Below are 25,934 nucleotides of genomic sequence, written 5' to 3' on the forward strand. Positions count from 1 at the left end.
GCTGATATCGCACATGATAAAAATCTGGAAAAGTGATACAGAGAGAAGGCTTAGGGAAGAGAACACCATAGGTGAAGAGCAATTTGGTTTTGTGCCAAGCAGAGGAGCAACTGATGCATCTTTGCACTTTAACAGCTCATACAGGAGCATCAAAAGAAATAGAAAGGCTTGGTTTTAATTGATTTGGACAATTCTTATGATAAGGTGCCACATGAAACATCTGGAGGTGCATGATAGAAAAAGGAGTACCATAGAAGTATGTGAAGATTCTCTGGTATATACATAAGGAGTGAGGACTTGAGTTAGAAGTAATGTCGGGGTAATAGACAAAACTCCAGTTAGAGTAGATCTTCCCCAGGAACGTTCTTTAATCTCATTCTGCTTTGATCTGGTAATGAATGTGCTGAGTCGTGGGATAAAAGATCAGTCCTATAGGGGAAGCTTTTTGCTGAAGACATTGTGCTGTGTAGCATCAGAAAGGAGGTAGTGAAGAGGAAGTTGGAAGAATGAAAAATGGGTTTAGAAGGTTTAATGTTGAAGATAAATAGGAAGAAGACAGAATATATAGGGTTTAATGATGATCAGAATTCAGAAATTAGCTTGCAGAGTCAGTTATTGAAAAGAGTACATAAATTTAAATATACAGGATCAGTGGTAATCCAAGATGAAGAATTGGATGCACCAAGTGCAATGTGGATGGAACAATTGGTCTCAGGAGTATTGTGTCATTGAAGAATCAAGGTGGATGTTAAAGGTAAGATTTTTAAGGCAGTCAAAAGACAGATACTGATATATGGAGCTGAGTCAATGGTAGTAAAGGAGAAGTTCATTGTGGCAGTAAGATAGAAAAGAGAATAAGAAATGAGACAGAGGTAAAGAGATAGCTAAGAAAAACAGGAAAATAGGTAGAAGTGGTATTGATACATGATGATGACACCCAATGAATATGAGGGCAAAAAGAGTGATAGTAACAGAAGTACAAGGGAAGAGAAATTATGGGAGGCCAAAGTGGAAGTGCATGGATAGAGTAAAGGAAGACTTAGAAGAGAAAGGGCGAAGGTGCAGGACCAAAGGATGTGAAGATTTATTAACCCTACAAAAAAGACGAAGATAAAGAAGAACAAGAACTGGTCCTAAAATGAAAGTACATAGTATTGAAAATTATTTTCAGAACCACTCTGCCACCCATGAGGTTACCAAGTATATCTAAATAAAACTCATTAATATAAATTGGGGAAAGTAACAGTCCCAATGAAGGTCTCTAAAAGAAACTTTAGACTTCATCATCTTATTTTTACTTTAAGCTTCACATATATTAGCTAGCTTGCAATCCATTTACATGTGTTGTTCCTGAGAAATATGATTTCTACATTTTTTTCTAGCTCTTTAAATTTTGTAAGTTCACTCTGTCAAATGAACATTTTTGTTTAAACCATGTAGATTACTGTAACAATTTTAAATAGTTTGGCTGACAGAATACACACTTTTCATAACAAAGCAAAAACATTATTTTAAATATTGAGTTTACAGAAATCTTTTGGTTGTGTTTAATATAATTTTATAAAGGAAAGAATACTTTGGGGGATTGTCTATTGTTATTTTTCTTCCTTTCTGCAGATTTGACTTCAGCTTTTCAGTTATAAAGTATTTTCAAATTCCAAGTGAGAGCTGGACAAGGTTGATTATTCATCTTTCATTTCTCTTAAAACACTACTGTTGTAAGTTTATAGGCATTCATACTTTCTTCTTTCACGTCCTGCTGAAAGTGCTACTTAGCTACGATTCTGGCACCACCTTGTGGTTGAATGTTTAATTTATGGCCAGACTTGCTCTCTAATTTTACCCTTATCATGAAACAATTAAGCAAGCAATGGAACAAAAATCCAGTCTGATTGTTTAAACCCAGATAAGGATGATCATAATTGAAACAGAATTAAGTACCATATATGAAAATGCCCTGTTTCTGATCTCAAAAATGCAGTCGTGGCCAAAATTTTCAAGAATGACATAAGTATTGGTTTTCACAAAGCTTGCTGCTTCAGTGTTTTTAGATCTTTTTTGTCAGATGTTTCTATGGCATACTGAAGGATAATTACAAGCATTTCATAAATTTCAAAGGCTTTTATTGACAATTATATTACGTTTATGCAAAGAGTCAATATTTGCAGTGTTGACCCTTCTTTTCAAGACCTTTGCAATTTGTTCTGGCATGCTGCCAATGAACTTCTGGGCCAAATCCTGACTAATGGCAGCTCATTCTTGCATAATCAAAGTTTGGAGTTTATCAGAATTTGTGGGTTTTCGTTTGTCCACCTGCCTCTTGAGGATTGACCACAAGTTCTCAATGGAATTATAGTCTGGGGAGTTTCCTGGCCTTGAATCCAAAATTTTGATGTTTTGTTCCCTGACCCACTTTTTCATCACTTTTGCCTTATGTTGGAAAAGGCATTGTTCATCACCAAACTATTCTTGGATGGTTGGGAGAAGTTGCTCTCATAGGATGTTTTGGTACCATTCTTTATTCATGGCTGTGTTCTTAGGCAAAATTGTGAGTGACCCCACTCCCTTGGCTGAGGAGCAACCCACCACATGAATCGTCTTGGGATGCTTTACTGTTGGCATGACACAGGACTGATGGTAGCGCTCACTTTTTTCTTCTCCAGACAATCTTTTTTCTGAATGCCCCAAACAATCAGAAAGGGGATTCATCAGAGAAAATTGCTTTACCCCAGTCCTCAGCAGTCCAATCCCGGTACCTTTTGCAGAATACAAGTCTGCCCCTGATGTTATTCTTGGAGAGAAGTGGATTCTTTGCTGCCATTCTTGACACCAAAAGTCTTTGCCTCACTGTATGTGCAGATGCACTCACACCTGCCTGCTACCATTCCTGAGCAAGCTCTGTACTGGCGGTGCCCTGATCCCATAGCTGAATCATCTTTAGGAGACGGTCCTGGTGCTTGCTGGACTTTCTTGGACGCCCTGAAGCCTTCTTCACAATAGCAGTGAAAATGTTTTTTGGGATTCATTTCATTTTCATGGCAAAGAGGGACTTTGTAATTAATTGCAATACATCTGATCACTCTTCATAACATTCTGGAGTATATGCAAATTGCCTTCATAAAAACTGAGGCAGCAAACTTTGTGAAAATCAGTATTTGTGTCATTCTCAAAACTTTTGGCCATGACTGTACAATTTGGTTTTATTTATGTGAAAAAATCCTGAATCTGGTCACAGCGTGGTAGAGAAAATGTGGCTTTAATGGACTTAGATCCATCCATTATCCAACCCACTATATCCTAACACTAGGTAACGGGGGTGTGCAGGAGCCAATCCCAGCCAACACAGGGCACAAAGCAGGAACAAACCCCGGGCAGGGTGCCAGCCCACCACAGGGCACGCACACACACACACACACACCCACAGCCACACACCAAGCACACACACGGGACAATTTAGGATCGCCAATGCACCTAACCTGAATGTCTTTGGACTGTGAGAGAAAACCGGAGCACCCGGAGGAAACCCACGCAGACACGGGGAGAGCATGTAAACTCCACACAGGGAGGACCTGGGTGAATGAATAGATACTGTTTGAAATGCATTGCTAGGCGTGAAAGTCCCTACTCTCTGTTAAAATAAATTATTGAAAAACAAATTAAATCCTATGTGCTGAGCTTTGCATCAACAATACATTAAATAGTTGCTCTTTGATATCTGATAACTACTTCTGAAACTGGTGGGTCTACATCACTCAGTACTCTATATTTGTTAAGAAAAGTTAGCTAATACAAAGCAATTTCAAAATTTCCTTTCATTTTTAGCAATGGGAGAATCTTTAAGTAAATATATATATTTTAGTTTAATGCTGATTATACCTTTGTTCACCACTTTAAAATGGCTTATGCATTATTACTAACACTATAAAGAACAAAGCTGTTATTTGTTAATTGTGCAGGTATTTTTAAATTATTGTTTCTGCAGCAGATAGGATACAGTCAACTCAGTGCTGGATACACCATTTATAGGTTTCACTCATTCTGCAATTCTTATTTTCAGTCATTACTTTTGTCAAGCAAGTCAACATATGAATAATCTTGAAAAAGTTATACATATATTATAAAAGCGGAAAAAAGTGTACAGGTGACTTTACCATCTGTATCTGAATGAAGAGCATCAACAAAGACAGCATTACTGGGGTTGAGCCCTTCATACAAGGTCACACTTTGAAAGCGAGGATGTGCTGGATCCAAACCTAAATGGGGGAGAAAAATAAATAATTTAGTTTGAATTGAAGCAATGCCTGGAGTACATTGTAACTGTACCTAATAGTCTAATAAAGCCATCCATCAACTTGTTATCAAAATTTAGACACATAATTAGCAGCACTTTATTAGAAACATCTACTTGTAAATGAAAGGATGCACCTTGATATAACAACAACAACAACAACATTTATTTATATAGCACAATTTCATACAAGCAGTAGCTCAAAGTGCTTTACATAATAAAGAATAGAAAAATAAAAGACACAATAAGAAAACAAAATAAATCAACATTAATTAACATCGAATAAGAGTAAGGTTCAATGGCCAGGGGGGACAGAAAATATATAGGCTGTGTACTGTATATTGCATGAAGACGAGGTCAAGAAATTTAGTTGTTGTTCAACCAAACATTAGAATAGACAAGATATGACATCTGAGATACTTTTATTATGATATGACTGTTGATACCATTTCAGAAATGGCTGTTCTCCTGGGATTTTGAAGCACTTCAGTCTCTAGTATTTATAGTGGATGATGAAATTTATTTATTAATTTATTAATTTTATTGTAATCATTCCATACAAATCGATCAATTTTTACAAAAAATAGGATTGAGAACAAGTCGACCCCCACCCCTGAGAGAGGGAGAGCATGGCCAATGGGGTAAAACTTAAGGCTTTTAAACATACCTAAATTGATGAGTTTGATAGGCCAATAGAGATGAATGGTGAAGAAAAAGAAATGCGGAAATAATTGCATCCTCTGTGCTTTAAGAGCTTATTCTAAAATATTATTGATTAGATCCTGCCATGTTTTGAAAAAAATCTGTACAGATCCTCTAACTGAGTATTTGATTTTTTCCAATTTCAGATAGTATAAAACATTGGTTTCCCACTGACTTAAAAGAGGAGAGTTAGGATTCTTCCAGTTTAGCTAAATTAGTCTGTGTGCCAAAAGTGTAGTGAATTCAATCACAGATTGTTTATCCATCTCCACTTTAAACCCATCCGGAAGAACACCAAACACAGCTGTTAATGGGTTAGGAGGGATTGTGAGTCCAAGGCTGTCTGAAAGGTAATTAAAATTTTTGGTCCAGAATGATGTTAATTTGCTGCAGGCCCAAAACATGTGGCCCAGTGGGGCTGGGACTTGATTGCAGCATTCGCAGGTTGGATCTTGACCTGGAAACAATTTGGAGAGTTTTGGGCGAGACAGATGTGTTCGATATATAATTTTGAGTTGAATAATTGTATGCTTTGCGCATATGGAGCTTGAGTGAATTCTCTGCATTGCTATTTTCCACTCCTTTTCTGATATATTAATGGAGAGATCTTTTTCCCAGTGTCCTCTTGGATCTTTGAAAGGGAGGGACTGTAAAATAATTTTATATATTGCAGAGATGGTGTCTAAGTCCTTGAAATTGAGTAATATTTTTTCCAGCATGGACGAGGGTGCAAGATGAGGAAAATCTGGAAGGTTCTGTTTAACAAAGTTCCTAATTTGAAGATAGTGAAAGAAATCTGTAGCTGGAATGTTAAATTTGGAATGTAATTGTTCATAGGATGCAAAGACGTTGTCTATATAAAGATCTCTAAGCAAGTTAATTCAAATTTTTTCCAGATATTAAAAACTGCATATGTTTGCGAAGGTTGAAAGAGGTGGTTCTCTTGCAGAGTTGCCACAGATAAAAGCTTCTCCATTTTAAAATGCTTTCTACATTGGTTCCATATTCTGAGTGAGTGAAGCACAATTGGGTTATCAGTATATTGCCAATAGCTTGCATTTATTGGGGCACAAAGCAGGGAATATAAAGAAGTGCTGCAGGACTTTACTTCTATTGCGGACCAGGCCTGTGTATCTTCATCTATTTGTGTCCAGGTTTTTATAGCTTGTATGTTTGCTGCCCAGTAATAAAACTGAAAGTTAGGTAGAGCCATGCTACCTTCTGCCTTAGGTATTTTTAGGGTCGCTCTTTGGATACGCGGATGTTTTGAGTTCAAAATAAATGAGGTTACTGTTGAATCTTACTGCTGGGATGTTTTGAAATAAAAAAGAAGCTTATGAAGAATGTTCATCTTAACAACGTTAATTCTTCCAGCTAGAGTGAGATGAAGGGTTGACCATCTATGCAAGACTTGCTTAATTTTTTCCATGCAGACGGCAAAATTTTGTTTATAAAGAGCTTTATGTTTACTTGTGATGTTTACCCCGAGGTATTTAAACTGTATTTAGACCTCGCTACTACTGTGGTCAGGTGTCTTGGTGGATTATATATATAGAAAAGCAGCCAAAACCACACAGAGCAATGAAAAGTCTATGTCAGTCACAGGTACATCTGGACTGTGTAAAGACGACGACTCAAGTGACGAGTTGGAGGTGGGCACATGAGCGGGCAGTGCATACTGAACGAGAAATCAGCAGACTAGCATGACGGACGGAGCTGAATGGACATTCTTCTCCTCTCCTTCCATTCCACACTCCGCGCCGTGCACCCCATCCCTCCATCTGGCAGGAGAAGGCGCGAGGACGGTCCACCAGTTTTCAGTTACGAACAATTGTGTGTTGGTTCGTTCCGTGCATTGTTACAATGTTGCTTTTCTTGCTGATTTATTACATTACCGATTTTTCAAATGTTAATTTTCTCCCTGTGCATAAAAATCATTAAAAAACCGGCCTGATTATGCGGCATATGGTATGCCGGGGGTTGGCTAGTAAGGATTAAAAGGATAAATTAGATATAGATATAGCCTGCTCTTTTTCTCCCCCCTCCCTTATCCCCCCACCCTCCCATTCTGCCTCCTCACGTGAGGCTGGACCCCACGAAGTCCCGGTCTTCTGACATACCTAGAGACAGAGCACGTCCAAAGCAAAACAAGCCCCCACGCAGTGGCATTTTAGGATTAAAAATTAGAGATATCTATTGCCAATATAGTCTAAATTCTATATGCCTAAGATATAATCATTAACAAAATATTAACTTAAGATATAATCTTCAGCAATCTTAAAGTATTAAGATAATAAACCCGGGGAATGGTGTTAGAAAGTGGTCCAGAATAGGCATAGTAAGTCTTAATGCAATAATAACAATAACAATAAACCAAGGGTATGATGTTAAACAGTCTCCTTTAGGGTAGTAGAAAAATAATTAAATAAATAAATAGAAAATAAAACAAAAAAGGGGTTATTTTCTTCCACACACACTATAACTTTAATTAAAACATAAACAGAAAGCGTCCGAGTAATGAAAAGGATGTATAATTATAATACTTGTATCATTACAAGTGGATCAGACAGCAGGTGATATCTTTTTGCCATGCAGTGACAGGAAGCAACTCAGTATTGTGTTTCAGAATATTGTCGGGATCAGCTTTCTTAATTTCTTTTCTGCTTCTTCCTTGCTGGAGAAGACATAGTATTGGCCTTGAATTTCCACTCTCAGTTTGGCAGGATACAAGAGGCTGTATTTGATGTCGGCTTGCCGTAACCGCTGTTTAATGTAGAAGGCTGCACGTTTAGCAGCTGTTGCGGGAGAGAAATCAGGGAAAATACGAATGTGGTTATTTTCATATATAATCTCTTGCTTGTATCTGAGGAGTGCCATCACCTCTATCTTAAACAATAATCTCTCAAAGCGGATAATAAAAGACCTAGGTCTAAAGGTATTTGATCTGCGTATGCAATAAGCCGCTGCTATCTCGGAATCTGATTTAAAGTCCTCTCCAATTATTTTAGAGAATAGTTCAGCTGCGAATTTCACTATGGGTTTGGATTTTCACGATTCTCAGGTAGACCTTCGATTCTAATATTATTCCTTCTGCTTCCATCTTCCAGAGCAGCAAGTCTGTCTCCGAGTTTTTTGCATTCGGAATTGGCAGCTGTTGCTTTTCCTTCAGCGGTGGAAGCTAGATTTTCGGCAGTTTCAATCCAAGACGTGCATGTCTGCTTGACATCCTCCAGCTGATTGGCAAGTGTGCTCAGTTTAGACGTGGTTTCCAGCATACCTTTAGCCGCCTTAAAGCGAATATATATGCGTTTCTCTGAGTCTTTATTATCCTGCTGTAGCTCCCGTCGCAGCTTTTTATTTGCCTTCTCGCTTTTCTTTATATCTTTCTTTACCTCTTGCTTAAGTTCAGTGATCATCACCTTCAATTCGGACAGATCATTTCTGTTTTCGTGCACCGTAGGTGAGGCGGTGGGCTCTATTACAGCCGTTGTTCCTGCAAGGCCTTTTCCAGTTTCAGATGATCTTCTCCAATCGGTGAGCTATTGTGAACTGCATTACTCGCACTCGCACATTCACTCCCCATTTCGCTCTCAACTGGAGACCATGCAGTGGACCATGGTCCCGTGGAGTCTGGGCTTTTGTCCATCTGATCCAGGTCAGTCTCTGAAAGGCCGTACCTTGAGTTTGAACTAGGACTTGTCGGTCTGAGTTTGGATATAGATTTACTTTTCATTTCCTTTTATTTCTGAGCCCCTTTCTTGCCGGCCATCTTTATATATGCTTGCATATACTTTAGTAGAACCCTCAGGTTGGATAAATACAGGATATCTCAGGATAATAAGAAAATAATATAAAAAAAATAGCACCGCTGCTAACGGAGCTCCTCTTCAGACGTCCATCTCTCCAATCATCGGATGGTGAAATTTAAAATAAAAATCTATTAAACACATACTATGGGAGAAAACACCATTAGAAAGGAGTCAGAGGAGAATGGCTAGACTTTCTTAAGCTAACCGAAAGTCTGCAAATACTCCTTACAAAAACTGGTGTGCAGAAGGGCTTCCCTGAGTACTATAGGAGACTGACATCAACCATTTTTGCTTAAAAAGCCAGAGCCAGACATTCTTAATGCCAGGAAAAAAATCTCAGTTTCAATGATGGTGCACCTTGTCGGAATGCAGACTCAAACGTTTATGTGACGACGATTGATCCCAGACCAAGTAATAGTTATCTCTTGGAAGAACCAATAGGAAATCCAAGTTTCCAACAAAGGCCCATAACTCAAGGATCAGCAACATTGATGGACTGAACTCTTCACCAACTGTCAAACAAAAGACATACTTGTAACAGAGATTGAAGCGATCCATTTACTCTGAAGGGTTCCTGTGCTTCACTGGAAGGTTTGAAGACTCATCTGTATTGGAGTTGGACAAGGTGGCCATTAGTCCAAACCTTGCTGAGGAACAGCACATGCGCAAGCAGAGAGAGACCATATATGTCAAAGCCACAAGTTTGCCTTGATCTCAACAAGACTGATCACTAGCCATCCCAGCATGCATAACTTTGCTAGCAACAAAAGGACTGACATCTATAAGGGAAACTGCAGTACCTCCCGTAACCAGAAGGTATGACTAAAGGCCAAGAAGGAAACAAGCTCTTAAACTAGCAAAGAATGCACATTGAAAATCTTTCCATGTGTCTTGAGAATTTGACCAGGAAAGGAACAAATCTTTACTTACACCAGAACTATAAGTACAACTGCTTTGATTCCGAGAACTATTAATTGTAACACAGTAGTTAGAATAAAGCCAGCTAATGTATTATGGCATTGGTGTAATTGTAACTAAAAGGTAACAACCTAGTAAAGGATAAACTCAAGCTGTTAAGTTTCTTCCTCAATTCAGTAAGAAGTGATAAGCAGCAACTCAAACCCACACACATCAAAACTGTGTAAGGGGGTAAGGCAAGCCAGTGCAGACCAGTTGTGAGGAAATGATCACCACAGTGCAGGCAACAGAACCTTACTAACTTAAGAACTTATCCATTTTTACCATATGAACTGAAAGCTCAGAATTCATAAGTTATGTGACTATTTTATAGGAGAGAACTAAGCTTACATAATTTTGTTTTATGTTTTTTATTGTCTTTTTTCTATATATACAGTATCTAAATTACAAATACGGCATATCTATATACAGTAAATAAATTAACATAAATATCCATCTTCTGTTATCCTTTTGTATAAATAAATTATATTGTTTTGTTTATTTCAACAAGCATGTTTGAGTTGATTGTGTCTATCACCACATTTGGATCACAACAGACAAAGTGAAAGTGATTAATGTTGACTTTCACTGATTTGTGAACCTTGTTCATGAATTGTATAGATCTCTCCAATTTTCCATTCCAGAAAGTGAAACAGAGATGCCTCACGTGGCCTACATTAATTTGGCATCCCCCTTTTAAAGTGTATTGTTTAGTGTACTAATTAATACCAGCATTGGTGAAGGTAAAACTGACAGTTAATTAACTGAGTGATTAACCCTTCTCTTTTCCTACAGTGCACAAAGCATCAGACCTATAGCAGCAGAAGATGATACCAGGCTCCATTCCATGGGGATTTAAAATATACTAATGACCCCCACGTCCAGTCAGTACATTTTTTAAAGCAATAACTCATTGCTGTGCAGGCATCGTGGTGTAGTGATTACGGCTTTAGACTCATACGCTAGGGTTGTGGGTTCAAATCCCATTACTGACACTGTGTGATTATGAGTACGGCACCTCTACCTGCCTGTTCTCCAATTGGAAGACCAAAAGCAATGTAGCCAATTGTATTGTAAATGGTGTAAGTTGTCTTGGATAAAGGCATCAACCAAATAAGTAAATGTAATTGGTATTGCACATATCCTGCAAGCCACTTTTTAGGTAAAACGGATGATTGCTTTTCAGGTGGAGTTCTTTTTTTCATTGAAGTTGAGTTATATGATAATTAACATGTTTTTTTCCCTTCAATGAATAATCCTTTTTCCTTAGTTATATTTCAACTACAAGGAGTTCATTGTATATATTTACTTCCATTGCTAAATATCTTGTGTTTGAAGGTCCAATGACAACACTGACTTTTAATGTATGTGACACTGAATTTCATCAAGAAGATCATCTAGCAATCAAGTAAAAAATAAAAACTTTTTTTGATAGGTGAATTAAAGGTAAGAAAATAACTACAAAATTTGATACTTGTGACGGGGAAAAGCAGCAGCCAAAAGGACCATTCTGGGAACAAAGCTGTAAACCTGAAGTCTAAATAAAAATCCAACCAACCATTTCCTTAACAAATCCATTCATCCATTTTCTTAATCCATTTGCTACAAGTCATGATTGTATGTAGCAAGAGCCAGTTAGCAACAGCATCTCATACATGGCAGTAACTAACTGTGGATGGTACAGCAGTCCATGTTTGCATCTTTAAACACATAACTACTCTCAGTCACACTGGGCCACTTTAGAGCCTCCATCAACCTAAAATGCATGCCTTAGGGATGCAGTAGGAAGACCAGAGTCTCTAGAGAAAGGCCCATGCAGACCTGAAGAGAATATGGAACTGTGCCCACCAACTTATATACCACATGGTGCCCTCTAATAAAGTGTCACAATGGCACATCAATCAACCACAGAGGTCTATTTTTCAAATGCCAGACTGAGTGCTGTCAGTGTGGCATTTACATGTTCCCACTTTGCATGCATAGGTTTTCTCCTTGGTACTCTAATTTTCAAGGGATAATCCCTACTTTACATTTGATGCTATAGGGACAGCCCTTACCCATGTGCTCTAAAGGAATACTCCACTCAAAAATATCCCCATGTACTTTGCAGTGAGAACTGAGAAAAAAATTTAATATCATATTTTTATGCAGAGCAAGAGAAGAATGTTTATGACATAACAGAATAGTAATGGTGACCAGTTCTCTCCAATGACAAACAATATGAAAAGATCCATGGGAAAAAGTTTAAAATTTCTTCCGTAATTTTTGTTGCATAATCCACATGTCCATTAACGATTTGAACAGTCAAAACATTCAAAATTTGTGTTTGTTTTGTTAAATTAATATTCAGTTACTTCCTCAGCATTGAATGTCAACATGAAATACGTCGTTTCCACAATACTGTACATTTGAACTGAAGTTCTACCCCTCTCCCTTATTCATTGGTGAAGCATCCTAACTTCAGTTCACTACAAAGCGCACAGGGAAAGTAACATTTAAAAATATATACTTTAAGATGCTGTACATACTGTATTTGTTCAGTCTGCACTTAATCAGTCTGCTGATTCTGCATTTACAATTGGCAGTAACTTGAGAAAATTGTTCTATTCTGTATTTCTTGTGAAGAAAGTGTCTGTCTGGTTGAGACAGTTTTTTCTCTTCTACAGATGTCACTCACTTTCAATGGCCTATTTATTTCAGCGTTTGGACGTGACAGGCTTTCTAACACGATGATAATAATGGGAGACCTTATTTGGATGTGTTATCATCTATAGTTCTGTGATGCTGATGCTTACTTGTTCATGACTCATTGAGATAAGTGTCATACTGTTTGTGGGATTAGCTTGTACTGGGCCCCGTCAGGCAGAAAACAAAGCTTCACAACATGCTAACCTCATAGATCACATATTAATGGTGGCTGGGCTGTTTCATTTACACCCTTTCCAGCAGAGAGAATAATAGAAAGGCAGGCAGACAGACAGACAGACAGCAGGACCAAGAAATGCCTGTATATGACGCCATTCCCACAAGCCACAGTCACCCTAATCTCAACTCTAACCAACTAATCTAGATCCCAGACTGTTTGGTAGCAATATTTGTATTGCTAATTTGCCAATTCTTTGCCTGTCCTTCTGAATTCACCCATTACAATTCAGTGTTGCAGCAAACAAAAAATATTACAAGTGACAAACAAAGAATATAGCCTACCAGTTATTCGACCAAATCTTCCTTCATGTAAACTACCAACAAAGCCAGCTATGTGTGCTCCAAGGCTGACTCCAATTAGGTGAAAGGACTTCTCTGTGCTTCCAAGTTTCTAAAAGAAATAAAAAAGCTCAGGACCGGTGATCATTCTTAGTGAAGAACACTTCAGATCTTCTTATTTACTTCTTATAATTACCCACCTTTTAAATTTCATCTTCATTATATGTTACGTTAATTAACACTTAATGTTTATTTTATAAAATATCTATAAAAGGCAACCTATTAAAAAGGGAATGATTCCCTTATAACACACATTACATGAAAAGTAATACAAAGACAAAGGAACCACAATCAGTCTATTGGAAATGTTAATTTTTGCAGTATATGTGAGCAAGATGGGTATGCACCATTATAAAATGCAAACTTACAATGAGCTTACTAATCATACTTGAAATACTCCATGAAAGCTCAAGGGAGTTCTGAACTGCATTCGCATATAAAAAAGATGCTGCTGGAAGCCAGTCCACAACCAAGACATTTACATCGGCTCTCTCCAGAATTGCAGTCACCATTTTCTTAATCCAGAAAGGAGTATGACCTTGCAGACTTACAAAAAAAAATATATATATATTAAAAAAAGAAAAACAACAGTTCTTAATTTCAGACTCCAGACCAAGATAAGAAGATCAAATGGAAACAACCCTGTAGCCTGTGATGTAAAAAAATCTACTTCTACCACGGCTCATATTTTTTTTTAAATCAGGTTAGAAATGAAACAAAAAAATTGTAGTAGCCTGAGGGAGTACAATGATAAAAATGTTTCTGATTCTCCCAAATGTACAGTACTAGTCTCTTCATACAAATATTAATTTTAATTTGTATTTAGTGTCACACATAATGTTACAGATCTAAGAACTGACAGAGCAGGCATTCAATCAAATATGGACCCATTCAGTGCCAGCCATACCTAATAAGGGTATAAGTAGCTGCTTAGGGCCCACCAGCCTGGTGGCCTCAAATCCTCCAAGATTAATGTGAACAATAGAGTTTGCTGAGTTGTAATCTTGAAAATTCTATTGCAGTGTCATCAAAAGTCACATGCATCCATCATCAGCAGTGAAGAAGAAATAAGGCTTTAAGTGTTTTTTTTTTCAGTTTTAGTAGTAGCTTTATTTAAATTGTTTTGGTTTGTGAATGGATAATGAAAGTAGAATGAGAAATGTAGTCTCTGATAGGCAGTTCTTGTCTGTTTGGTCAGTTGTCTGTAGAACTATAAGGTTCTCTTAACAGTCAGAAGGAATTAACAAGAATTACCAATATTACATGTCAAATGATACAACACAATAGCCAGCTAGTAATTTATCCAATTTATAGAAATGTTGCTTAAATAGTAGTTGCTTATTGAAGTTAGCACAGAAATACACCAAAATGATTTAAGAGTCTCACAAAAAGTTGAATAGTGGGATAGTTAATACACAATTGTGTATAGAATATGGAACAAAAACAGTACTTTTCTTATCATGTGTTTATTATGCTAAGTGTGTAACTGTTTTCATGAACCTTCCCAGGACAATTTTGAAAAATATTGAATCAAGAGCATATTTAAATGATTAATATGGTAGTGGATTACTCTCTTAGTACTTACATTGTATGCAAGCATTTGAGTCAAATCTGCAATTAGCATTATTTTAGAAAATCTAAGAAAAAGACAATAATTTTTGCTCAAAGAAAAAGGGGATATATTATTCAATGGATATACAAGAAGTTCTTCGGGTGAAGCTGAACCATCATGATACAGGGGAGTCCTCTCTCAGCAGCACCATCCAGTGGCACCCAAAGACTCAAGTAGGGCTGTTCTCCAGAACTATGACTAACACGTAATCCTGCATGGGTCCAAACTAGAGCCATTCCAGAGGAATACTGCCCTCTAGTGCACTGGGGGAACACCTGTTACCAGGAGGCAGTTTTCCTCTGATAATCTGTTAATCTCCAAATATGAGGCAGAAGACAGCATTCATCCTGGAAAGTTTCACTCATCCATCCATGTTGTCCCTCCATGGTGGTCTGTGTTAATGATTACTCTACAGCTCTTTTGATTGACTCCTCCCTGCCTAATGACTTTGTGTCTCTCCTTACATACTTTCCTAAAGACTCTGCTGACGCCTCTGTGACTATTTTGATTCCTTTCTGTCTGTCTGGCGATTCTTAACTGCCTGTTTCATCTGATTTCCCTGCTTTACAAGATATTTGCATTTCTATATTATATTTGAAACTTACAAACAAGACCTTTAACAATGAATAGGTACAGCATATATTAGTTTGACAAATTCAGAGTTAGATCTGACATAAAAATATCACAAATGAAGCCCTGGCTCAGATACAGTGCACCTACCAAAGCCAGAAACATAAAAGGCATCTCTGTCAAATAATGTCTCACTAAAGTACAGTAGGACAGCACCTTCTTAATTACTATTACAGTGTTGCTATGTAATGACTGGATCATGAATTTGACTAAAACTCTATCATTTAAATGATATGCACATATGCACTTACACACACTTGCATACCAAAGAAAAAGAACAAGCAGGTCCTCTTTGGAAAACTCTGGAAATTGTACCTACACTTGCACTTTCTCAATCACTTATAAAAGAAACAACTTAGATGAAGATTAAAACATTGTGAACCATCAAAATGAAGAAGAATGACAATAAAGACAGGAACTGGACTATCTAATTAAATATAAATGAATATTTTTCTAAATGTATTACAAAAAATATTGAGATGTAGTTTGACCTTTAGAAAACAGGCAAACTGAGTAATTTAACTTTGCAAAATAAAATGAAGAATCGTCTGCAAATAAAGAACTGACAATAAAAATCAACCGTCAGAGCATATTCCTGGATCCAGTGTGTTTTACAGTATTAAGAACAGATGGTTTCCTTACCTGTATCCATGGATTATGACTTTTGTGTCCAAAGAAGCATTGAATACAGTAGTGAGCAAGTCACTTGTTGCATTTTCACTGAAAGCTGTGGAGCAGCTCCTGTTGTTTGGAGTGAACAAGTGATACTGGATGGATAGTGGGACCCCTTTAAGGTAATCTTTAATTGAAGCTGCCTGAAATTTACTGCAACTGGATAGCTGACCATCTTTAGCTTCTGTAAAAACACATTTTCTTGGTTAATTTCATGAGCCAAAAGTACACAGAAGCCTTCACATGACCCGGTTCCGGAGGCTCTGGCACCTTGTGACTCTGATCTGGATTAAATGGATTAGAAATGACATGACAATCATTTATGTGAAAACAGATTTGGAGCAGGAGTATGTTTTTAAAGCATTGTATATAAATGACCTAGACAAAGTATGAGTAGCAAATTAGGTGGTGTGGCAAATAAATTACAAATGGGGGAAAACATTACAAACATACCTGAAACAGTCACAGGCAGGTTTGTGAAAGATGACATTTAATGTAAATAAAAGTGAAGTATTACACATATGAATTAAAAATGTGACATATGAGAACACACTTGGAGGTTTTAAGCTTGTACATACACCTCATAAGAAGGACATCAGAGTTTTCAATGACTCATCACCATCTACGTCCAGGATATGCACAGAAGTCATTAAGATAACTAATGGGATGTTAGTCTGCATAGCATGATATTTTAGAATATAGGTAAAGGGAGTTTACAGTTAAGCTACATGGTGAAGTAGTGAGACTTCAGTGAGAGTACTGCATATTGCAAAGGCTACCTTAGAAAAAGTCCAGAGAAGAGCAGCTAGGCTGATTCCAGGACTGAGATATATGAGCTGTGAGGAAAGATTGAAGGAGCTGAACCTTTTCACTTTAGGTAAATAGAGATTCAGAGCAGATATGATTGAAGTGTTTCAATTCACAAAGAGAATTAGTACCCACTATCCTAGCTGTTGTTTTAAAATAAATTCAACAATAACACCAAAACACAGAGGAAAACTTGTTAAGGGCAAATATTGCACAAATGATAAACATTTTTATTCACACAGGCAATCACAGACATATGGAATAAGTTTCCAAGCAGTGTAATAGATAGGAATAGTTTAGAGACCAACAAAATTCACCTCAATGAATATGATTACATGCACTTTAATAACCCTGTAATTGACAGAAGCCTGGTTTCTAAAATGCCATATGCTGTAAATCTTTATTCAGGTTAGAGAAACTGGGCTATTGGTCTCTTTTTTAAAAACCTAATCTAGATGTGAATTTCTCCACAAGTTCTCTGGTTATTTGGCCATTTAAACCATTAGCAGGATTACAATTAAATATTTTTGCAGCGTGCACATGTCCATTGAACTCTATTCTTCTTCTTAGCTTCACACATGCTTTCAGCAGCCACAAGATAAATTTCCTGAGGCAGATGCGTTATTCCTCTCCTGTTTAAAATGATGCAATAGTTTGGAAATTGCTAAACTTATGTTGAGGAATATACAGAATATCTTGGGAGTAGTTTTGGTTGGGTAACATGTTAAAAGTAACCTGCGTTTCATAGTCCTATTACTTTTTAAAGTAACTAGAAACCTAATGCAATACTTTTTGTATTGAAATTAAAAATACCTGCATTATTATTATTCAAGCAGCACTGGGCGTAAGGCAAGAAGCACATATACCAGTATGTCACTCCTTTGCAAAACTCAACCACACAGCCAAGCAGAAAAATGTGCCGCGTGCAATCCAGTAACAGAAGTAAAGCGTCAGTTTAGTTTTAAGATTTTTTGGAAACCATGTCTCTCTGCCTTAACTGCATTACTCATCTCATCCTGGTTATGTGTGTGCATGTAAACACATTGATTGTTATTTTGGGCAATTCAGGTTAATAGAACAGTCATAATGTTCTAATGATGTAATAGTCTTTCAAACACCAACTACTCACTTCAGCTTTCTGTACAAAAGTAACTAGTAAATAGTAAATATAAATGTGCAGATGTATAGTATATTATACGTGGATTACTTATATGAACTCACACACACAAAGATTAGAGCGTAACCTCATATAACATCATTTTTTAATCTGCTATTCCTTTAAAGAGTTGTGGTGGCAACTTATTGTTCAGGTAATCTTATTCTTTGCCAAGTGTAGTATGTCTTGATCTTCCTCTGCCTGTCACTTGACTGGCATGGCATCCACCTCTCACCCTTCATTCTGCAGGCGAAGAGCCCACACAACAACTCCATACAGTAGTTTAAGGCTACACCAAACCAGCCATCAAGATTTATCAGCCACCAGGGTCTCCCCAGCTAGCACCTTCTTTAACGTTAACTATAAAAGTAGGTCTCAAAATTCCTTTTTTGGGTGACTTTATGTTAAAATTTATGTAGATCTGGCAGAAATCCAGATTTAGTGCTGAGTTCTGAAGTCTATCTTGGCAGCAAAACCCATTAAAACTCTGGATGGAGTGTCAGGTGGCATTATTTATTCTCTTGTATCAAATTTTTAAAATGATTTTGAAAACATTTTTAGATAATATTCACTATTAAGTGGGATATAAAATACAAATAGAAGAGGTTTTATTTTATCTTAAGTCACAGAGGATGTATCCTGTGTGTGCAAAACTTGACAGTCAATGATATCCAGTGAGCACTCTGCTGGAAGTACAATGCATACAATGATATAGCAAGGAAGAAAGAAAGGTAGATGTTTTGAACTGTGCAAACAGAAGACTGGCTACTTTGTCTGATGTCTGATGTCTATTGTACTAAGAAGAAATAGTAATAGGATAAATATTAAACAGAAATTGCAGCTGAAAAAAAAATTCCATAACTGGAAGATATTTGCACGGTCACCAGCCTTGACAAGAAGCATTTCAACTGGTTATCAAAATGTGGTAAGCTTGTGACACTTTGCAAAACTAAAGCTGTGCTGATACTCATATACACTAAGAATCCTAGGCATCTAATCTAACACCCTTAAGACAAAGAGAAGTGTAGCATGATGTCAGACCCAAATCGTGTGTTTGTTTATAAATATATATATATATATATATATATATATATATATATATATATATATATATATATATATATAACCTTATAAAAAGTTAGACCTCTTATATCATTGAAAGATGCTGAGAAATTAATTCACGCTTTTGTTTTCAGTCGACTAGATTACTGTAACGCACTCCTCTCAGGACTACCCAAAAGACATAAATCGTTTGCAACGAGTGCAGAATGCAGCTGCTAGAATCCTAACTAGGAAAAGAAAATCCGAACACATTTCTCCAGTTTTGATGTCACTACACTGGTTACCTGTGTCATTCAGAATTGACTTTAAAATTCTGCTTATGGTTTATAAAGCCTTAAATAATCTCGCTCCATCTTTTATATCAGAATGTCTGACACGTTATATTCCAAATCGTAACCTTAGATCCTCAAATGAGTGTCTGTTTAGAATTCCAAAAGCAAAACTTAAAAGAAGTGATGAGGCGGCCTCCTGCTGTTATGCACCTAAAATCTGGAATAGCCTGCCAACAGGAATTTGCCAGGCTAATACAGTGGAGCACTTTAAAACACTGCTGAAAACACATTACTTTAACATGGCCTTCTCTTAACTTCACTTTAATTTAATTCTGATACTCTGTATGTTCAATTCATTATAATAACTATTCAAGGTAGCTCTAAAATCCGTAATGACCCCAACTCTCTCTTCTGTTTGTTTTTCCGGTTTCTTTGTGGTGGCGGCCTACGCCTTGATCAGAGGGACGATGTTAGGGGTGGGTCGTTGAGGGTTTGCAGACCTCCACATTTCAGCAGTGCTGCTAGACAGCCAATTGGATTGCGCATTTTTATTACTTGGTTTATTTGACTTAAGTCAGCTATCTCCTCCCATACATGTCATTTAAACCATAGTGTAACCAGGTATATCGCATAACATCTCTAAAGTATAATGTAAAGTGACAACCTCCTCAGAGGAGCAGAGCTCTGGAGGTCCACAGGTTGACTCGATTGGGGTTATTGCTGTCTCATGAATTGCCAAATGTATGTTGTTGACAGCCATCTGATGTGATAATTTTCCATTAATGAGCACAGAGTTGGCTTCAAGTCAACACCAGTCCAGGGCACAGAAAAGTAAAAAAAAAAGTGGAAGGAAAGCATGAAGAAGTAGCTTGTGCTGCACATTCAGTTGTGTTTAGAAATCTAAATTTGTCCAATTTCTAGTAAGCTTGGTAACATTACATCAAGTGCCACTACACTGAATCTAGGGGTTTAATGGAATAACACTGGAGTAGCATTCAGTGTAATAGCTTTGATATAGAGTGTGTAACAGGTATTATCTGATGCTATAATAACCCACTGACACATGGCTGAGGATTATTTATTATCACTATATAGACCTCAGAACCTCTACACGCAATGTTAATGGCTGCTAACATTAGTCGACATATGAAATACTCTGAGAGTGGCTACATTGAGGTTACGTTTGTAACTTTAACCATGCAACACATAGACTCTTTTGCTTACTAGTTAGTTATTGGCTGAATTGTGGGAATGCACCATGTAAAAGAGCAATTAGCTCAGATAAACTTCAATTGTTGGTTCATTTTATTGGCAGCTAACATTACTGATTTAGTTTATGCCTTATTGCTGTCTGCTGTCATTGGAATGACAAAATGAAGTTTAAACAAAGGTGAGATATTCATATTTTTTTAAATATGTAAATATTCATCTTCATTTTGCATTAATGGATTAAGTAGGTTTATTAAAAATGTTCAGTAGTAACAGTAGTATAATAGTTTTTATTTTATTAATATTATTAAGAGTAGTATTTTCTATATTGCTTTAGGGTGGTCCAGATCTAATTATGGAATTTTCATTACGCTATAACTTATTAAGTTTATTACATAGAAAATCACCTGAAAAATCCCAGACCATTGAGAAGTGTGTGAACTGACGACATGAAGAATTGTCTTTGCGCCAAACTGGAATTGTCCCAGCATAAATCAAAGTCATCCAGACGATCTGGATCTGCATAATTAGATCTGGACTACCCTGTATAAGTAGTAGCTGTATTTTATACTTTTGTCTTTATTATTATTATTATTATTATTAGTATTATTATTATTAGTAGTAGTAGTAGTAGTAGTAGTATTAAAATGTTTTTTTTTTGTTATTGTTGTGGTGTCGTGGCACAAATCATACTGTTGGTTATAAGAAGTAAGGAAGAATAACAATACATTGATATCCTGGGCCATTAATATTATTTTTAATACTAATTAGGCCTTCATTTATATAATTGGTATATCATTGCCATTAAATACCACTGAAATCTAAATTTATAGGTTGACCTCCAGACTTCAGCAACTCTTCCAGTTAACTGTTTTTCAGGACTTAAGCTCATTAAGACATGAGGTCATCCATAACACAAGAATAAATAAGCAGCTTGGCTATCATCAGCATCAACTCAGACCTTGCACAGAAGCTATTATGTGTGACATGACAGGTGACTTTGCCTTTAGATGATGTAAACATGTGCTGTTGTGATATGCAATAAAAAGACTGAAGAAACCCATAAACAGTGACTTTCAAGTTTTGATTATTTTTTAAAAAAAGCATCTGCCTTTGATGTTAAAAGTTATAGTTGAGTTTGTGATGTGTGCTTCTTTGTTAATTCATTACTAATATAGTGAATTCCGAGAGAGGCAGGGTGGTTTTTGGGGGACCTTAAAAGATTTGGGCCCCAGTTTGGTTAGGTCAGCACTGATAATATTTGCAACTCAAAGTTTATGTTGTGGTATAGCGTTCGTTAAACTTTAAACATTTTTCGCTCCCGTTATTAAAGAAACGAGATTTGTAGAAAAACTGATTCTCTGTATAGTTTCGTGTTCAAAATCTTCTGTACCCCACTTGTCAGTTTCTTTCCTTTTAGCTCTTTTTCCAGTTTTATTTCATGCAGTGACAAAATTTTGACCTGAAAACAGAAGCGTCTCGTCGTTAGTATGTTGTTTGTTTGCCATTTTTATTTTTCCTGTACTTAATACAATTTTAAAAAAACACACATTTTCACAGTTTGTGGCAGTAGATGAGCGACATTAACTCATTACTTGTCCAAAATTTGTACGCAAGTTGAATCCTCAGCAATTCAGATGTAATGCGTTGTTACGGTCGTTAAAACCCTTGCACAGTTTTTTGAAACGCATATGCCCTGGGGACTACATAGGGTCTATCGTCCCACGTGTACGTATTCGTGTGCAGCGTGGTGTTCAATGCCACGACAGGACTGAATATTTACGTACGTCCTCCAGGGGGCACTACAGTAGAAACAAGTGTTTTGTTCGCGGGAGACACTGGAGCCGAGATCGCGGGAAGTACTCACTTTACAGCAAGTCTTTTTTCAACATTTAATCGGTCTTTTTCGATTTCAAAATTCTGAAATCAGCATTTTTAACTTTGTTTAGACAGCTTGCGTGTCAGATAGAGAGGCACGACAAATTTTCGAGTCGTCTCATTTTCCTGCAGGCTGAGATTAAATGGACTAATCGGAACCGAAGCTTACTTTCTACAACAGATCATGTTTTAAACAGAACACCCGTCCTTACCATTGCACTTAAGTTGATCCGTTTCGTTGACAATTGCATCCTATCAAATCGAAACATTGAATAGGGCCATTACTCTAGTCAGTGAGCCCGCCGTTTTCTAACCCACTTAATCCTGAGCAGGGTCGTTTGGTTTTTAGGGCTTATCCCAAAGAACATAGGGCGCAAAGCAGGAACGCGTCCAGAATAGGGCGCCAATCCATCGGTGGGCAAACACACACACCCACCCCAACCACACATTAGAGCCAATTTAGTATCAACAATTCCCCTAACCTGCATGTTTTTGGACAGTGAGAGGAAACCGGAGCATCTAGAGGAAACTAATGCAAACACAGGGAGAACATGCAAACGCCACACATGTTAATCAGGATTTTGCAGGTAACAATAAGTCCATTTTAGGGAAAACAGAATCAGCTTTACCCAGTAAACCACTTTCGTTTTTTTATCTAGGGTCTATATTAAATCTTCATTTACACTTAATATTTCCGATGTTATTGCTCTTTGTATGATGACTGTACTCAGTTTATATTTACAGTGGTTAATAAAACACCGAAACAAGTTTGCGTGGCATGCTGATTAGCAGAGTTCCAGCTAGGTTAAAATCCCTCTGTGGACTTGAACTTTCTCCCTATGCTAATGTGTCTATTTACTGTACATTCATGAACTCTGAATTCCTCCAAAGACATCCGCGTTAAGCTATCTGGCGACTGTAAATCAAGTTCCCCCATTACTATGCACTGCCGCTCGTCAATCGTGGGTTCTCCACGGTATAAACTTCGACATCTGATAAAAACTGATTTGGAAAAATCGGGATTATGAAAAAGATGGACAGGCAGCATGAAATGTTTCTCAAATGTCAAAGTAATTTGGGGTATTTTTCTTTTTCTGATGCCTTAATTTGATAAAAAAAGGATCTGTATCTCGTTCTTAAGAAGAAGTAAAACCCCCTGGGCTTATTTTCCTCTAGTTAGAAATCGAGCAACACATGAAATACTCCTGGCAATTAAAACAACTCATTGAACTGCATATCCGATCTGTTTACACACAAGAAAAAAGTCAAGCGGGGATATGATATGATGTAATAAAGATAACTAAAATACAAAAAAAAAAACCTAACCTATCACTTGGCTTCATTGGAAAAACTCTGCACTTACCTGACAAATGGTAACAAATTACAAATCCCCACAGAAGTAGTATATCTCTTCGAACTGCAAGCATATTCGCGAGCGCGATTTATTGTTGCTGATTTTGTCAACAACAGTACTGAAAGAAAAAACAATGTAACATTTATGTCTGTTCTTTCTCTCAGTTTGGCCAGACCCGCAATTAAAAAAAAGAAATCGCGCAGCCAGTATCACTGCGCATGCGTAGCGCCCCCTTTCCTTTTCAACCTCAGTTTATTTGCTTATGCGGCTGGGATGAAATTTTGGGAATCGTCCGAAAAGTTTATGTGTAATAAAAAGAGTTCAAACATTACAGTCGGTGTTGATGCAGAAATGCAAATATAACAGTTTTTGAACGATTGTGTAAAAACGAAAATGCTATATGTGAAAAAGTACACGTGACTCATGCTGTCCTTCTGCTTTGTAAAGAATAGCTGCCCTAACTAGACATTAGACAAGTAGACTTCCTCTATTTTTGGACTATCATCATGGTGTGGCTGCGTGGCTCCCTAACTACGTGCACAGACCACCTTTTGCCTTAGAAAAGCAGTAATTCGACTTCAAATTCTGTTTAGCTCCTGTGGCTATCACCCACATCCAGGACACGCTGAGCTGCCAGATTTCCAAAATCACAGATCGGGACAGCCACCATTTGGAGCGACCAAATAAAAGACGTCGAGGAACTATGGAAGACAAAAAAATAGATAATTTTTATTTAATTACAATTATAGGTAAATACGCATGCATAATCTATAAATATATGTAAATAACTACTACAGTATATAGAAGAGAACATATATAAAATAGTCACAAAATAATCACAATGGTACACTTTGAACGATCACTCGCAGAAATTAGTTATTGCATATTGATTAGATAAAATCACCTTTTGATTACATACATTCAAAGGAATTACATTTTGATAAGACTACTCAGTCGAAAAATCAGAATCAATTCACTTTTAAAATGAATTGTACACGAGCACGAGCAACCATGATGAGCACGAGAAATGTAGGACAAGAGCACACGACGTTCACGAACACATACACACGATCCAAACCCTCAGATTCAGTTGACAGTTACAAATTGTGTTCATAAAAGGTTGTACGCCAGGTTGTGTACAAAAATTTAGCGAGCCACTTTGACTAGTAATAAAAACTGAATTCAGCTTTTTTTTCCTGCTTTGATCAATCGGGATTTGAGTCAATGCGGTACTCTGTTGAACTCGGAACAGTCCCGCTCATATCGGGACGTCTGGCAAACCTGCGCTGGAGGGATTATATCTCTCATCTAGGAAACAGCAGAAGAAGCTGGGAAATATTGCAGAGGAGAGGGTGAATTATTTTGCTGTATACAATCAAAGTAATTACAGTGATGTTACTACTTCCATGAATATATTAGTTTTTTCTGTTGCTTACAGTATTTTAATGAAGAAGCATAACACATGAGGGGTGAGAAAACAGAAATACAGGTAATAATTAAAGTCTTTATCAGTTTTGATTAATCAGAGGCTAAAAGAAAAGAGAGTGGCAAAGAGGGGTAGTGGTTAATGCAGCTGCTTCTATAGCTCCAGGGCAGTGAGTCTGATTCCTGTGTCCGCTCACATTCTGTGTGGAGTTTGCATATTCTCCCCAAACGTGAAAGTACCTTCTCCATACACTTGCGGGCTTCCCTACATCCAAAAGACATTCAATTTGGACTGATTGAGGACTGCAACATGGTTGGGTGAGATATAAGTGAGACGCTGTACTGGACAGCTCAAATTCAGAGTACTGTGCTGTTAATGTCCACAAAGGCAAATAACAGTTTGCTAAGCACTGGAACAGCAAACCTTCTGTGCTTCTCTTCAATAAACCAGCTCCCTAATTAAGGTTTATTCTTGCCTTACATCTGAGGCTGCTAGGATAAGTTCTGCCCGCCCCACTTCTATAATGAATTAAGCAGGTTTAAAAATGCATAGATTTCAAAACTAACAAAGTTAATTCATATTAGTTGCAACCGATTTCCTTCACATTCCTAAGCATATAAGTACCTGCTCCGTAATTCACTATGGCTACAACAGCACAAATGAAGCCTAAGTAGAATAATAAATGAGAACCTGAACCCTGGTGCAATGACAGTCACCTTAATACCCTTTGCCAAAATTTAAAACACATAAGTAAATGGAAATAAAACTGAGAAAATCCACAAATTAAGTGTATAAAATATACAGTGATAAGGAGGAATATTTCGGACAAAATGAAA

At 37.1% G+C, this 25,934-nt stretch overlaps 1 protein-coding gene across 1 annotated transcript in view; it reads right to left on the minus strand.

The window, feature by feature from the left end:
* The window catches only part of pla1a (phospholipase A1 member A), a 46,888-nt gene extending 22,999 nt beyond the window's left edge, over nt 1-23,889 (minus strand). The window contains exons 1-5 of the mRNA XM_039743715.1: nt 23,682-23,889; nt 15,905-16,118; nt 13,389-13,566; nt 12,964-13,072; nt 4,152-4,253 (exon numbers count right to left, since the gene is read on the minus strand). Of these exons, the coding sequence (XP_039599649.1) occupies nt 4,152-4,253; nt 12,964-13,072; nt 13,389-13,566; nt 15,905-16,118; nt 23,682-23,745 (667 nt within the window). The 5' untranslated portion in view covers nt 23,746-23,889. The remainder of the gene's footprint in view (nt 1-4,151; nt 4,254-12,963; nt 13,073-13,388; nt 13,567-15,904; nt 16,119-23,681) is intronic.
* Between the last annotated feature and the right edge of the window lie 2,045 nt (nt 23,890-25,934).

Source organism: Polypterus senegalus, chromosome 2 (genome assembly GCF_016835505.1).
Source record: "Polypterus senegalus isolate Bchr_013 chromosome 2, ASM1683550v1, whole genome shotgun sequence".
Lineage (NCBI taxonomy): Eukaryota > Metazoa > Chordata > Cladistia > Polypteriformes > Polypteridae > Polypterus > Polypterus senegalus.